Here is a 15,614-nt window from a genome sequence, read left to right on the forward strand (position 1 = left end):
AGCCTTCTGATAACCGCAGCCGTGAGCCATTGACTAAATTGGCTTAATATGAGCAACATTTTCTCTCCATCCCTGTCACGTTTCGCTGATGTTGTAGCTCGCTAGAGCCTCGACTCACAGTTTGTTAAGTCAAATGTATGTGATATCTGGATTCTGGCACCCAACAACACAGCAAGATGAAATTTTCGATGTGTAACTTTAACCCACTGCTAGTGTTAGTTAGCCTCCAGTCTTTCCTTTGTTTTGCCTCCAGCTGACACCGTGACGTAATCATGACGTCGACACAAAAAAGGGTCTATGCAGCTATAATATTCCACCCTAAAACAAAGCCTGCAGTTGTACTTTTTTACTCCGCTGTATGAGTCATGGACCCGGTCAGATTTTTGTCCGTGAAGATAAATGCTGCTCATTCTGAATCTGTCATAAGAGCAAATCAATTTCACACTGCACCAGTGGACAACTGGGTTGCAAGGTGTCTGCTCTGCACTATATTCATTACAGGTGTCAGGTCAATATAGACGTCTATTCATTTTTGCATGCAGACTCTAGCAACAGAAACAGCCTGTTTAACATTTATGATTTGTTTTATGTTAAGATGTTTTTATTTGTTTGTCTATTAACACTCCATTTAATAAAATTATGCTAATTAAAGGCATCTGTGTTTTTAAGCATAACGACTCTTATTGATTTTCTTCAAACTTTAGAAAATCAATAACGTCATTATCTCCCCCGTTCATCCGCTGCACACATCTCCAGCTCGCCCACATCTCCCCCTCCCTCCTCTCTTTGTGAAGCCTTTTAAAGAATGAGTCATTATTCTCTCATTTTCAGCCTTCCTTCGGGTCTCATCCTCGTCCGCGATGAATTATAGATGGCGAGACTGAAATTGACTGGTTGAGAAATAAAGTGTAATTAGCTTCTGGAAGTTGTTTCAGAATTTTTATATTTTTAAAAGACTCATTTTAAAACGGCTGGGTGTGTGTTTGAGACTGAAAACTCACATCAGATGAAAGGATCTGTTACTGAAGGAAGTTGTTTGCTCTTTCACTGCGATGCCGTTGTGTTAACAGTCATTTTGTTAGCATTGATTGTCATCTCTCTCTCTCTCTCTGTCTGCTGCTCTGCTCATTCATCTTTCCTTCCACATATAAATGAACCACTTATCATTCCACCCCGTGTCTTAGAGGGATCGACCGGGGATGTTCAGGAGTAGATAAATAGTCAACAGTAGAAGTGGTGTACATCACCAGAAAGCTGGGAGCCTGAAGATTAAATAATGAACCAATTGATTAATTAAAATAAATTGTGAAAAGTGAAAGTGGTCTCTAGTCTGATCCATCCATCCTCTGAATGCTCTAGGTCTCTAGTCTGATCCATCCATCCTCTGAATGCTCTAGGTCTCTAGTCTGATCCATCCATCCTCTGAATGCTCTAGGTCTCTAGTTTGATCCATCCATCCTCTGAATGCTCTAGGTCTCTAGTCTGATCCGTCCATCCTCTGAATGCTCTAGGTCTCTAGTCTGATCCATCCATCCTCTGAATGCTCTAGGTCTCTAGTCTGATCCATCCATCCTCTGAATGTTCTAGGTCTCTAGTTTGATCCATCCATCCTCTGAATGCTCTAGGTCTCTAGTCTGATCCATCATCCTCTGAATGCTCTAGGTCTCTAGTTTGATCCATCCATCCTCTGAATGCTCTAGGTCTCTAGTCTGATCCATCCATCCTCTGAATGCTCTAGGTCTCTAGTTTGTGGCTGTAAGGTTTCATGAGGCTGTGATTATCCTAGAGGTCACCACAGGTCATTTTATACAGTTGGTCTCATTTGATTCACAAGAGTCGAAAAAAGCCATGCCGGTTTTTCCTCGCCAAAATTCAGCATAACTTCATAGCGTTACTTAGCCTCCTTCCCAACAAGCTGGCATGACATGGTCGGATAGTTAAGGGGTTAAACTCTTAAGGACGTTTGGTCAGATTTTGCACATGCATATAAATGCAAACACACACATGCAGTGTAAGTATCTGTGTGTCTATCACTGTACATGTGAGCCGTCACAGCTGCAGTGCTGGCTGTCATTTTGTGGATGCATGCGAGAGAGAAATGAATGAAAGAGAAGAATCTATTATTATTGATTCGTTGCGTCTGATAGCTGAAAAATGACTCTACAGATTAGCGCAACATACTGCAGGAGTTTTAATCCTGTTGTAATTAAACGGAGCGTGTGTTGAAGTGATGGCTGTTGGATCCATACGCTCCTCGTTTAGGGCGCTCTCTCTCGGTGTCTGTCAGCCTTCGACAGCTAAATAGTGCCGGTGCCGGTGAAGATCCTTTTATTCCTCCACACACTCAGAGTTAATGAGAAAAGAAGATAGAACTCAAATACCCACAAGTCAATGTGGCCCTAAAAAGGAGCGCAGCTGTTTTGAAGAGACAAATTGGGCAAATGATCTAGAAGTCTTCTAGCCTAGCTGGTGAGAAAATTATACTTCATTCCGGCTCTTTTTTATTCTGCAAATCCTTCAGTCGGTGACATTTAGAAGTTTTAATTAGAAGGTGAAGATGGCAGAGGGAGTGTATGCTTGTTAGTGAAGCACTGCTGTGTAAGGTCAGATGAAACTACTCCTGTTAGAATCACCGCTGCTACGCCTGTTGAACATAAACCACGAGGCTCCAAATGAGAACTCAACTGACCTCTACTCTTCCTTCTCTCCTCCTGTAGTTGGGACGACAGCAGCTCGGTGAGCAGCGGCCTGAGCGACACGCTGGACAACATCAGCACCGATGATCTGAACACACCCGCCTACACCGCCGTCAGCTCATCATCCCGTAAAAGCAAGGGAGCGCAGGTAAGAACGCAAGCGCTAACCACTTCCCCTTGACCTTTCCTCTAGCGCCATCATCACGTCAACATTTTAATTTCTCTGATACTTTGGTTAATGATCATTCTTTTTTTAACCTAGTCTCTTGTGAGTCCCTCAACTTTATGAAAGTGCAGTACTAACTTGCTGCAGTTCCACCTTAACACAAAACATGACAGGGGAAAGTTTACAAAGCATTCTAACTGATAGAAAATGAGTCTAATTTTGTGCTTAAAAAAAAAAAGATTGAATTGCCAGATCTGACTAAATGTCTTCATCAAATGCCGAGTTACAAGCATGCTGGTTTAGCATGAAACCGCGGCCAGTCTGTGTGTATGTGAGTGTGTGTGTGTGAGTTCTGAAATCACAGCTGAGGGATTTAACTGTGAACTGAAGGCCACCGCTCAGCTCTCCTCACAGGCTTTTGCTTGTGTTCTGCCAAGTATCTTTGGCCCCTCATGAAATACTCAACAGACTGGGCTCTTAAGAGACTCTGGTGTTGCTAGGGAGACTGGCCATCTGTCAAGGTAGGCTAGTTATCGCTGCTGTGTGTGTGTGTGTGGGTGTGTGTGGGTGTGTTTGCATGTGTCCCAAAAGAGGAGATCTGGACACGGGTGAATCCAAAGATAGCTACGACTTCACACACACACACACACACACAGACACACACCCCGCTGCTCTGTTTGTGCAGGGACTTATATCTCGCTGTAGTGACTGTATGTGTTTATATAACTTCTCTTAAAGGATCATACCGGCGGTTTGTGCTTTAGACTATTATATGGAATATAATATTCATAACTATGTTTTTATTAGTGTATAATCACCTGAAACTAAGAATCGTTTTCGTTATCTTAGGATGAGTCCTTGACCGAAGGGGTACTCAGTTGGTGGCAATCTGCAACCACACAACTAGATGCCACCAAATCCTACGCACTGTACCTTTAATAACTATGTTTTCTTAATGTATAATCACCTAAAAATAAGAATCGTTGTGTTTTTGTTACCTTAGAATGAACCGTTTATATCAACATACTAGCGGGCAACTCCGGGGTCTGAAAAGTGAAGCTAATGCTGAAGTGCCTTAAACTTGCATTCTTTCTAACAGCCAGCAGGGGGCGACTCCTCTGGTTGCAAAAAGAAGTCTGATTGTATAGAAGTCTATGAGAACATGAGTCTACTTCTCACCTGATTTATTACCTCAGTAAACATTGTAAACATGAGTTTATGGTCTCAATCTCTAGTTTCAAGTCTTCTTCAATACAGCATGATGTTCATTTAGTAAATTATGGTCCCATTTAGAGTCAAATAGACCATAAAGCAGGGGATGCTTTTAGGGCGTGGCTACCTTGGGATTGACAGGTCGCTATCACGGCATTGTCGCCTCGGGGAGTTGTCTGTTATTTTCACTTCATGAAAGTTAATTGTAGCCTTTTTTGGTCGCCTAATTCTTATTCAGCGTTCGGTTGTAATTAGCTCTACCCTCTTGTGTCACTTTGCGCCAATATGCTAAACTTGAGTCTTCAAAACAGCAGTCCACAAACCAATGGGTGACGTCACAGTGACTACGTCCACTTCTTATATACAGTCTATGCTACATATGGAGCAGGTCCTCTTCACAGACCCGGTCTCCATGTTTCTACAATAGCCCAGAACGGACAAACCGAACCCTGAATCTAGATAGGGCCATTTGCGTTTTCACGTTTTCGCATCATCCACCGTAGTTTTCTTACACGGTTTGCACACAGGAGAAATCAAAGATGGTTGCGATCTGCAACCTCATCGCTGCTCCTTTAAATATGCCAAGAAAATAACTTAAAAAATTGCAATACAAAATGTCATGACTTCGTACCGTAGTAGTGAGCAGGTACTATTTTTAAAATTCCCCTACTGGTGCGTTTAAGGACACTACAACATTCGAGGTTTTAGGCACCACAGTTTCATTATTTTACTCAACCATCTATTAAAATCTTTATGTGCTTTCCCTCAGTCCCAGAAAGGAAGCAGGTCCAAGCATGCACAGCAGGAGGTGAGCAGCAGCTGGGCCGGAGCCGAGGACCTGAAGAAGGTGGAGGAGGAGCTGGACGCGAGCATGGACCCCGGCAGCGGCTCCTCCCGCTGGAAGACTTCCTCGTCCTCCTCCTCTTCCTCTCAAGCCCAGGGCCAGTACGAGGACGCCAATCAGAAGGCGGCCGCGCTGGCCCAGATGTCCCAGACGGGCTCGTGGAGGAGGGGCATGACGGCCCAGGTGGGCATCACGCCACCCAGGACCAAGGGAACCTCTCCTGCCCACAAATCACCAGGTAGGAGTCGTTTGCATGACCATGTCAGTACTCATATGTGCATAAGTGTGCTCTTCAGTATAAGAAGACATTGGTGAATGTAATCTTTGTAAGTGGGTTTTAAGAAGAAATGTCTTCTTAAGAACGGTTCGTGACTGAGGCTCATTGATTTTGGAGTTTTGAGTTGCAGCATATTTGTTGCCTCTATGTGAAGATGTTTTTTCCCCGCTGATACCTGTGCTTGGAGACTGTGCAGCTGCTTTTAAACTTCCAGTCCACTCAGCAGGTTCAGCAGCTTTGTTGCAGATAAGTATTGCTATTCAATGCAGCTGAGCTGTGATAAACACGCTCCTGGCTGTTGGCCAAAATGTACACTAACTTGGCTTTTCCTGCTCTGTGGCCCCACAGGTGATAAAAAAAAAAGCACAGGGCCAAGAATCTGCTGAGGCTAATGTTTTTGGATTCGTGCTAATAAGTCTTTATGCAAATTGACAGGCAAAACTGATGATGCTAAGGCCTCGGAGAAGGGCAAGGCGCCTTCCAAGAGCTCAGCTGCCATCCAGCGCTCACCCTCAGATGCTGGGAAGAGCAGCGGAGACGAAGGTAAGAAGCCTCCTTCTGGCATCGGACGCCCACCCACCACTGCTACTTTTGGATACAAGAAGATCCCGGGTGCCAGTGGTACCCTAATCACCTCCAGCGGTGCAACGCTCGCCAGCGGCTCAGCCACCCTGGGCAAGGCGCCCAAATCCTCAGCCGCCCTCGGCAAAGGCGCGGGCATCGGCGGCCCGCGTAAAACCAGCCTGGATGGCTCACAGCCCCAGGATGACGGCGTTCTCCTCAGCTGCAGCAGCTCCAAAGTGACCCTGCAGTACCGCTCTCTGCCCAGACCGGCCAAGTCCTCCAGCGGGGTGGCGGCAGGGCGCAGCGGGCACCGCTCCAGCTCCAGCAGCATCGACTCCAACGTCAGCGGCAAGTCGGTCGGAGGGGCGGCGACGCAAGCCGGTGCCAAACGCCGGGACGGAAAGGCGTGCTCGGACCGCTCGGACCGCTCCAGTCCCATCACCATCAACCAGACGGACAAGGAGAAAGTGGCAGTGTCAGACCAGGACACCACAGCGGGACTGTCCACCTCCCCCAAGTCCAGCCCCACCTCCAGCTCAACAGGCCAGTCAGGCCTCAGGCAGCCGGGCTCCAAGTACCCCGATATCGCTTCTCCTACGTTCCGCAGGTCAGACACACAAAACACGCCGACAGCTTCTGTTCCGTCTTTGTGCCTCGCCATGTGTTTCTACGTGAATCAAGCATATCATCACATGCTACTTTTACAGTCCCATGATTATTAGCTATAGACCCTTTCATAGCCGACGTCATGATCACGTCACGGTGTTAGCTGGAGGCATAACAAAGTAAAGACTGGAGGCGAACACTAGTAGTGAGCTAAAGTTACACATCTTGCTGATTTGCACATTTGAGATCTAGCGAGCTACAATATTGGCAAAGCGTTTCAGAGACGAAGAGAAAAAGCATGCCTTTAAATGCATTACAAGTCTTACAGTACTGATGATTCTGACTCGATCTATTTCAGAGTTTAAGGTTGTTTTCATTCATTATGATGAACTGTTTGTGGTGCTCAGCGATTTCCTGATGCAGACTGCTCCCCAGACTCATGTAACAGATTGGGGCATTTATTGAAGACGTCATCTGTGGTGGTGAAGTCTCACCATGGCTCACCATGTCACCTCTAGCATATTTAGATGCGTTTGGAAGTGCAAAACGAATAGAAGACACTTAATAAATCATATTTCAGCGCCTTAATGGAGAGATTGATTGGGCGAGTTTACTCGGCTGCACAGCCAAGGGTGCCACGGATCGTTCCCTGGTGTCGGTGATAAGCCACTGCAGATGAAACATATCTTTACCCCGAAGATGAAGGGGGCGATGGCTCTTCATTCGGGTCAGGCAAATCCAGCTCAGCAGTCTTGATCAGAACAGACAGGAGACAGGAGTTTCTCGGCACGCCAAATCCCTGAGTCATTAGAAGCGTGCGTTCTGCAGCCGTGTCCAAACATCCGTCCCATCCGATCTGTCAAGCCGACCCGTTTCATCTGCATGTCTTCAAGCTTCTTTTTTTTTCTCTCTCAAGAAGAGCGTCACCTATATATTTCATGTGATTGCGATGACAGGCTGGGACAGGCGCAATATGAGTAGCAGCAGGCTGTCGTAGCATATGTGGGAGGCAAAACAGGAGTTGAGTGGCCCTAACAGATTAGGTTCTTTAAAGTCACAGGGTTGAGACGGGCAAAGCTATCAAAGCAGATGTGTCGATGTAAATTAGTGGAAGTGGAGTTCGCTGCGAGGGATGAATGTGTTGCTCAGTACTTTATCTGCAGTTTAAAGTTACACTAAAGTTGTGGGGATGATTTAGTAGCTGTTACTTGATGCGTTGGAGTAAAGTAATTAATACAATGTTTTATAGATAGCTTAAAGTAATGGATAAACAGTTATAGTTTCTTGATTCGTGTGACCAATACAGTGATACAGTTTTATATGTAATATCCATTAGATAACATCAATGTAATCCACTTTCTCAAAGCACCACAGTTCTTCATTTTCCAGTATGGATCTTGCAGATGCTCCTCACTTGTCCTTTGGGCATTTCTGAATGACTGCACCCACCTCTCTGCCCCCCAGATTGTTTGGCACCAAAGCCAGCAGCAAGGCCAGCTCTCCGGGCACTCCCGACTCTGGCAAGTGCCCCTCAATACTGGGCAGCCCCCACGGCACGCTGGCGAGGCAGGCCAGCCTGGACTCGCCCTCCTCTGGCACGGGGAGCCTGGGCAGCGCTGGCGGCCTGAGCGGCGGCAGCAGCCCGCTGTACGGTAAAACGCCAGACCTGTGCACCGACTCCCCGGCCTCCAGCCCGGCCTCTGGCCTCTCCCTGCCCTCCAACGCTCGGCCCTGGCCTGCCTGTAGCTCGTCCGCTGGCAGCAAGGACACACTGAGCTGCCAAAGCATGACCAGTCTGCACACCAGCTCTGAGTCCATTGATTTGCCGCTGGGCCACCACGGGCCCAAGGTTACGCGAACCGGCAGTGTCAAGTCCACCCTGTCTGAGGGGTGAGTAACAGGGAATACGATTGGGCTGAATCGTATTCATTGTTTCATTTGAGAACAGAGACAAAGAGTGTATCTCCCTACCTTAAGACATAGACACACAATGCAGAGGAACCTCAGTAATACAAGTAGAACAAGAAGAAGAAACTCACCTATCCAGCATTCATTTTTCTGGCATGGTTTTGGTGTTATTTCTAGCGTAGTCTATTGCATTGACCAGGTACCAATCTTAGTGTTTATGGGATCATCATTAAAGCCATGCTAGAAAAAGTCCCACAATAATTCAGATCATTTCAGATCATTGTTTTGTCCACATACTGTGCATGCTATACATCTCATAACAAAGAATAATAAGTTCCCTTACTAGTTTAGCTGTATGTCTCAAAAATGAAACAATTGATTCATATTTAAAACGGCCTGTGTTTTATATTTGTTGTCTTTTTCTGTGATGCATCAGTAATTGTTTTCTCCATTGTCTTTGTGTTTGTCAAACGTAAAAAAAAAAAAAGTGACTTTTTTTCTCATGTATCACAAAAACAAATGTTTTCTTGGTGTTCATCTAATTCACTCATCCTCTGTGTTTTAACAGCATGCCTCTTGACAGAAACACGCTTCCCAAAAAGGGACTGAGGTACAACACATCTGCAGACAGATCCCATTCTCAGCTGTTCTTCTTTTATTCACTCACTCACTCATATACATTATTAGTATACATTTGCATGAAAATAATCATTCTTCAATCTATGAAGTGTAACTTTCCATGTTCTGTTATACATGTGGCATGCTGTGGCGTCATCTATAGCAGCGATTCCCAACCTGAGTTGCCTGTTCCTCAAGGAGTATTTCAGTTGCTCGAGTATATTAAGGTCTTAACGTAATAGATAAACCGTTATAGATATCTAAACGTAATAGATAAACCGTTATAGATATCTAAACGTAATAGATAAACCGTTATAGATATCTTAACATAATAGATAAACAGTTATAGATATCTTAACATAATAGATAAACCGTTATAGATATCTTAACGTAATAGATAAACAGTTATAGATATCTTAACGTAATAGATAAACCGTTATAGATATCTTAACGTAATAGATAAACAGTTATAGATATCTTAACGTAATAGATAAACAGTTATAGATATCTTAACGTAATAGATAAACCGTTATAGATATCTTAACGTAATAGATAAACCGTTATAGATATCTTAACATAATAGATAAACAGTTATAGATATCTTAACATAATAGATAAACCGTTATAGATATCTTAACGTAATAGATAAACCGTTATAGATATCTTAACATAATAGATAAACAGTTATAGATATCTTAACATAATAGATAAACAGTTATAGATATCTTAACGTAATAGATAAACAGTTATAGATATCTTAACATAATAGATAAACAGTTATAGATATCTTAACATAATAGATAAACCGTTATAGATATCTTAACGTAATAGATAAACAGTTATAGATATCTTAACGTAATAGATAAACCGTTATAGATATCTTAACGTAATAGATAAACAGTTATAGATATCTTAACGTAATAGATAAACAGTTATAGATATCTTAACATAATAGATAAACAGTTATAGATATCTTAACGTAATAGATAAACAGTTATAGATATCTTAACATAATAGATAAACAGTTATAGATATCTTAACGTAATAGATAAACAGTTATAGATATCTTAACGTAATAGATAAACCGTTATAGATAGCTTAACGTAATAGATAAACAGTAATAGATATCTTAACATAATAGATAAACCGTTATAGATATCTTAACGTAATAGATAAACGGTGGATGTGGGTGTGCAATTGACAAAAAGGGTTGGGAACCACAGATCTATTGATTATCTCGTGCAACCTTCACGCTGCAGGAACACATTTCTGCACAAATTAAACTAGCAGAGAGATTGCTGTTCTCTTATATTTTCCAATACGCTTCGGTCACCTTACGTACCAAGTAATAGTTTTTGACTTAATTGAGGTGTCTTCCCAAACCCTCAATGAAGTCCCAAATTACGCATGAGATTATAACTCTCATTAAGTGAGGCGAAAACAAATCTGATGCAGTGTAAAAACGCTGCGTCATGATGATCAGGACAGGAACGTTTGCATGTCTGCTTCTCTGTGTGCATCCTCATCCGATTCTCATTGCTCAGAAATGCGGCAAAACACCGCCGCCATGACAGAGCAGTTCTTCCTCAGCTCCCTAAAATGGCCTAAAACCTCCTGATAACATTTGCTGTGCCACTAGCCAAGGGGGGGAGAAGAAGAAGTAGAATGGATACTTTGATTTTAGCTGGGACTAAAGAGACTCAGACAGAAATACCATAACCCATTCATCACAGTGGCACAACCTCTGCAGGGAACAAGCCCTCTTGCCAATTATACAACACTGCTGCAGAGGGGTCGGACGGGGCATGCTGGTTTCAAAACCGTTCTTTCATTTCGATGGTGATGATGCTCTTTACTGGGCCTTAAAAGCATCTGATCTCATAGTACACATTATGCCTGTTGGATGGGATGTTGAGTACTGACTGCAGGGTTTTCTCCACAGTGACGGTCATTTGTTCACATCTTAAATCAGCATTTTTAGATTTCCTACAAGCGGAGCTTAGACTAGTAATTGCCCCCTTTTAGTCATGTAAATAAGCATGTTGGTGCACAAAGTATACCGAGTCAAACGCTGACCCCTTGGATATTTCAGTCTGTTACGAATGCTGCTGTGTCACACCATTCAACACCCCAATCCCTGGTGGGAAGAATGCGAAACACAGGCGTGGTGGGGACTGGAGCCGGGTCAGGATGTGACAAGTGTAGTAATGGGGGGCGTTGGAAAGGAAGACGGCGTTGAAAAGGAATGAGCGCAAACTCAATTATCATCCTCGGAGGATTAAATATGGCCGATTGTCATGCCCTGCGATAAGGGGGCCTTCTGTTGCTGAGCCACTTTGGAGCTGGGGGGAAGAGAAGAGATGAACGGCAGCGTCAGTGCGTTGGCAGCTTTGAGCCGAAGCAGTGTGTGTATACAGTATATGTGTGTGCATGCATGTGAGCATCTGTGTGTGTGTGTGTGTGTGGCTGCATGCTTTTTTTTTTTTTTGCCATCTGCTCACATGCTTCTATTATGTAGCTCTGCACTCACTTTCACCAACACACAACTTCACTTCTTGGACTTCCACATATCTCTGTGTTTGCCTGGAGCTCACTGTGTCTTTGTGGGTTTTCAGGTACCCTCCGTCCTCGCGGCAGGCGTCTCACGAGGAAGGGAAGGAGTGGTTGAGGTCCCATTCAACAGGGGGGCTTCAGGACACAGGCAGCCAGTCCCCACTGTCTCCCCCCGGAGCCTCCTGCACCACCACTGGAAAATACCACTACTCCAACCTGCGTAAGTCTGTAGAGGATAAACTCTAATAGATAGCTGAGTTATAGCATGTCCGTAGGCAGTGAATGTCTGATGATTTTATGTTAAAGCTTCAGTAGGCAGAATATAGACTGTACATTATCTCGCTTATTACACAGCTACTTAAGAAATCAATATTTTGACACAAAAACGGTCCGCCAGAGTCCGACATCAGAGCTGCACCCATAGCAACGGTCTGTTATACATAGCAACGGTGTGTTATAGAGCAATTACAGACCGCAGAACGCCGTGATTGACCAATCAGAATCGAGTATTCAACACAGCCATGTAATAAATTGTTTTAAAGAGGACCTATTATGCTCATTTTCAGCTTCATACTTGTATTTTTGGTTTCTACTAGAACATGTTTATATACTTTAATGTTCAAAAAACGCTTCACTGTTCTCATACCGGCTGTGCTGCAGCACCTCTTTTCACCCTCTGTCTGAAACACTCTGTTTTAGCTCCGCCCCCGCCCTCACTCGAAAAGCCCAGTCTGCTCTGATTGGTCAGCTGGCCCCAGTCTGTTGTGATTGCTCAACCAAACCAAACTCCTTGGACTCCGCTCCGTCTTTTGTTCGAGGGCGTGCCGAACTAACCGCTATAGGCAAAATGTGTTACTCGGTGACATCACCACGTTACAGAAGAAAAAGGCGGGACTTCAAGCGAGGCGTTTCAAGCAGTTCAGGGGAGAGTAACTCCCTTTGGCCTGGACTTTGGCATGATAGGTCCTCTTTAACCATCTTCATAGAGCTCTCAAGTTTAAATTGTCCTATGTTTCTAAAATGTATGAAAATACTGTATCTGAAGTGGAACACATTGCCTTGGAAACAAGCTGTATGACACTGAACTGTATGCACATTGCAACATGATTAGATCATATCCAGCTGTATATGTGTTTATTATTATCACTGAAAACTGTAACAGGGGGGAAAATATAACTTTTTTTCTTTTGTCCTCCGTGCAGTGAGCCCCACTAACATCAGCCAGTACAACCTGCCGCCAGGCAGCAGCAGCATGAGCCGCTCCAACAGCATCCCCGCCCAGGACTCCTTCGAACTGTACGTAGAGGGTCACCCACTGGGTGGCAGCGCGACCTCCCTGGAGGACCGCCCGCGGGGCATCAGCCGCTCCGGCTCCTTCAGGGACAGCACTGACGAAGGTAAGGACACACACGCTCTTAAACTTTAAATGACCTCCCTACTAAGACGCCATTAGAACTCATTTAAGGAGCACATTGAGCAAAGTAAAGTCCCGTCAGTCATCAGGAGCTTTAATACCAGATTTAATGAGCTCTCGCTGTGTTTGTTCACGCTGTGACTGACTCGGCTCGCTCTGTTCTGATCTTTTTGTGGGTGATGTAAGAGGCTGTGATTGCATCCATATAGAGGTCGGCTTTTTAACGGCCAAATCATGTTGTTTTTTCTAGTATAACTGTTCACAACTAGCTATCAAGTAATACTGAGTCCTCTTTGTAATCAAGGATAAATAAGAAAGCAATTGATAATGACATATACATTTTGTATTAGTTTCTTTAAACCAGTTTGTCACTCATTACTCTCCATATTTGCTTACAGTTCACGGCTCTTCATTGTCTCTGGTCTCCAGCACGTCTTCACTGTACTCTGCGGTAAGTTACAGCCACGTGCCGTATATCTAAAACTAGTGAAGCTGCTCCAATCACTGTTTTTATATTAGCAATGTCGTAGTGACTTCGTAGTGGCATATGCACTAAGAATTACAACCCAACTTGGCAGTTCCACTTTTAGCCTCTTTGTGCTTTGTGTTTTGGTTTTTGGTTGAGTCACACCGCTCTCATCGGTGTTGTTTACAGACAGCTGTTTTCAGTGGAAAAAGGTCTGATAAACTGTTCATTACCTGCTAAGCACCAAACGGCTAAGATTTTGGCTAGCCAGTGAACATAGTGGAGCGTTTAGCAGCTAAAAAAATTTATTAAATTAAATTAAATGGAGACCAAAACAGAGCTTAAAGGAAAGTAAATATCAGACTGTTATTTACCAGGTGGCCAGAAACACAACTCCAAATATGTTGCTTTGTGTCTGCTAACTGTGTAAATACATATGCAACTTTTTACAGCTTGTTTCGCTGCCCCTAAGTAGCCAAAAAAATCAGTTAATGCAGGTTTTAAAGCTGCACTTCCTTGTTGTAGTACCCAACAGCACCCCGAAATCCTTAAAGAGGACCTTTGTGCTTTTTTCCCTTTCCTTTACTGTGGTATATAGTTTTTGTGCATGTAAAAAGATCTGCAAAGTAACAAAGCCCAAAGTCCAGGCCAAAGGGAGTTACTCCCCCCCACAGAAACTGCCTGGAACACCTCGATTGAAGTCCTTACTTTTCTTCCGTAACGTGGTGATGTCACCAAATAACACATTTGCCTAACAGCTAGTTTGGCACACCCTCAAACAAAGTTAGTTAGAGCGGAGTTGGAGTGGAGTCCGAAGGGTTTGGTTCAGTTGACCAATCACAACAGAGTGGGCCAGCTGACCAATCAGAGCAGGCTGGGCTTTTAAGAAGGGGGGAGGAGCCTAAACAGAGCGTTTCAGACCGAGGGTGAAAAGAGGTGCTACAACACAGCCGGTATGAGGAAAGTAAAGTGTATTTTGAACATTAAAGCATGTAAACATTGATCTAGTAGAAACCCAAAATACAAGTATGAACCTGAAATCAAGCCCAATAGGTCCTCTTTAAAGTGTCGACTCATTGTTTTGAGACTCAGTGAGCTAAGAGGACAGCAAGATTGTAATTTTAAACATTGACTGTTTAAATATAGATTATTTAAATGGGACAGTTAAATCAAAGCCTTCCAGCTCTTCCCGGTGATGCAGTGTAGCATCGCATCTCACATCATACACTCTCTTCCAGTATTTCTATCTTCTGTTTCTGTAGAACCAAAAAAAATAAATAACTTCCCATCGCTGCATGCTTGCTAACTTTGGCAGATAAGACTCTGGGCAAGTGTTGGGTTTCTAATACCACAGGCAGCGTTCCAGTCTTCATGTTCAGTGAGGCAACAGATTTGTTTTCGGGGGGAAGAATCGATTACCACCCACCTCCGCCTGTTTCCAATTGCAAGTTGCAGAGGAAAGGCCTGGATGAACGATGGCGATAGCGATATTTTCTGTTATTTTAATCTAATTTTATTTATCCTCTTCGGCTATGTGGTGATCATAATTCCTCTTCATTGACATTAAAATGCATGTATAAGATGCTTGATTGAACACAATACACAGAGCCAATGATCTTTTTTTATGCTTCTTCCTTGCAGACGGAGGAGAAAGCACACTCAGAGGTAAGGATGGATAATACTCCGTCTGGCTGCATGTCTGCTTTCTCTTTAGCACCTTCCCGCTTCACATTCAGACAGTTAAAGACATTTACAACCTTAAAGCTGTGAAGTGCTGCACTGTTGGCCGCTGAGCAGCTCTGCAGATACTTGGCGGGGGTTAATAAGTGCGGAGGAAGATAAAAAAGGAGTTTATCCTGTTTAGTTTACATTTTTATTCTGGGAAGTGACACGGGTGATTTGCATTTGTACGTCTTTACGTTTGCGTGTCTTTCTGTTGCACTGCATCTATATATCAGAGTCTGTCTATGTTAATCAAAGCACAAACAGTGATATTTGCTCATCTAAATTTGGCCTGTTATGGATGATACATAGTGGATAAAATGGTATCAAGTTCTACAATAAAGCAGTTTAACACCATGTTGCATTGCTTTATTGCATCAGTAAATCTTTAGCATTAATTTCCTCTTCATCAGCCGTACTGTGCTACATAGCTTATATCATTTACTCATTATAAAATCTGACACTATACATATGTAATGCATGCTCTGCCCTTTGGCTCTGTTTTTGTTTTTGTTCAACCATCCTGTTCAGTTTATCACTGATTCTTCTTTGATTTCCTGATTATCTG

The 15,614-nt window shown here is 43.6% G+C and overlaps 1 protein-coding gene across 16 annotated transcripts in view; it reads left to right on the forward strand.

Moving 5' to 3' along the window:
* Positions 1–15,614, forward strand: part of nav3 (neuron navigator 3) — a 470,935-nt gene that overhangs the window by 423,848 nt on the left and 31,473 nt on the right. For 11 of the 16 annotated variants that reach the window (XM_074626295.1, XM_074626296.1, XM_074626298.1 and 8 more), the window contains 9 exons: positions 2,718–2,844; positions 4,844–5,156; positions 5,631–6,366; positions 7,830–8,255; positions 8,842–8,883; positions 11,507–11,664; positions 12,647–12,841; positions 13,257–13,309; positions 14,966–14,989. In XM_074626295.1, coding sequence (XP_074482396.1) covers positions 2,718–2,844; positions 4,844–5,156; positions 5,631–6,366; positions 7,830–8,255; positions 8,842–8,883; positions 11,507–11,664; positions 12,647–12,841; positions 13,257–13,309; positions 14,966–14,989 — 2,074 coding nt within the window. The remainder of the gene's footprint in view (positions 1–2,717; positions 2,845–4,843; positions 5,157–5,630; positions 6,367–7,829; positions 8,256–8,841; positions 8,884–11,506; positions 11,665–12,646; positions 12,842–13,256; positions 13,310–14,965; positions 14,990–15,614) is intronic. The other 5 variants (XM_074626291.1, XM_074626294.1, XM_074626303.1 and 2 more) reach the window with 3 other exon arrangements.

The sequence above is a fragment of the Sebastes fasciatus genome, chromosome 23, assembly GCF_043250625.1.
Source record: "Sebastes fasciatus isolate fSebFas1 chromosome 23, fSebFas1.pri, whole genome shotgun sequence".
Classification (NCBI taxonomy): Eukaryota; Metazoa; Chordata; class Actinopteri; order Perciformes; family Sebastidae; genus Sebastes; species Sebastes fasciatus.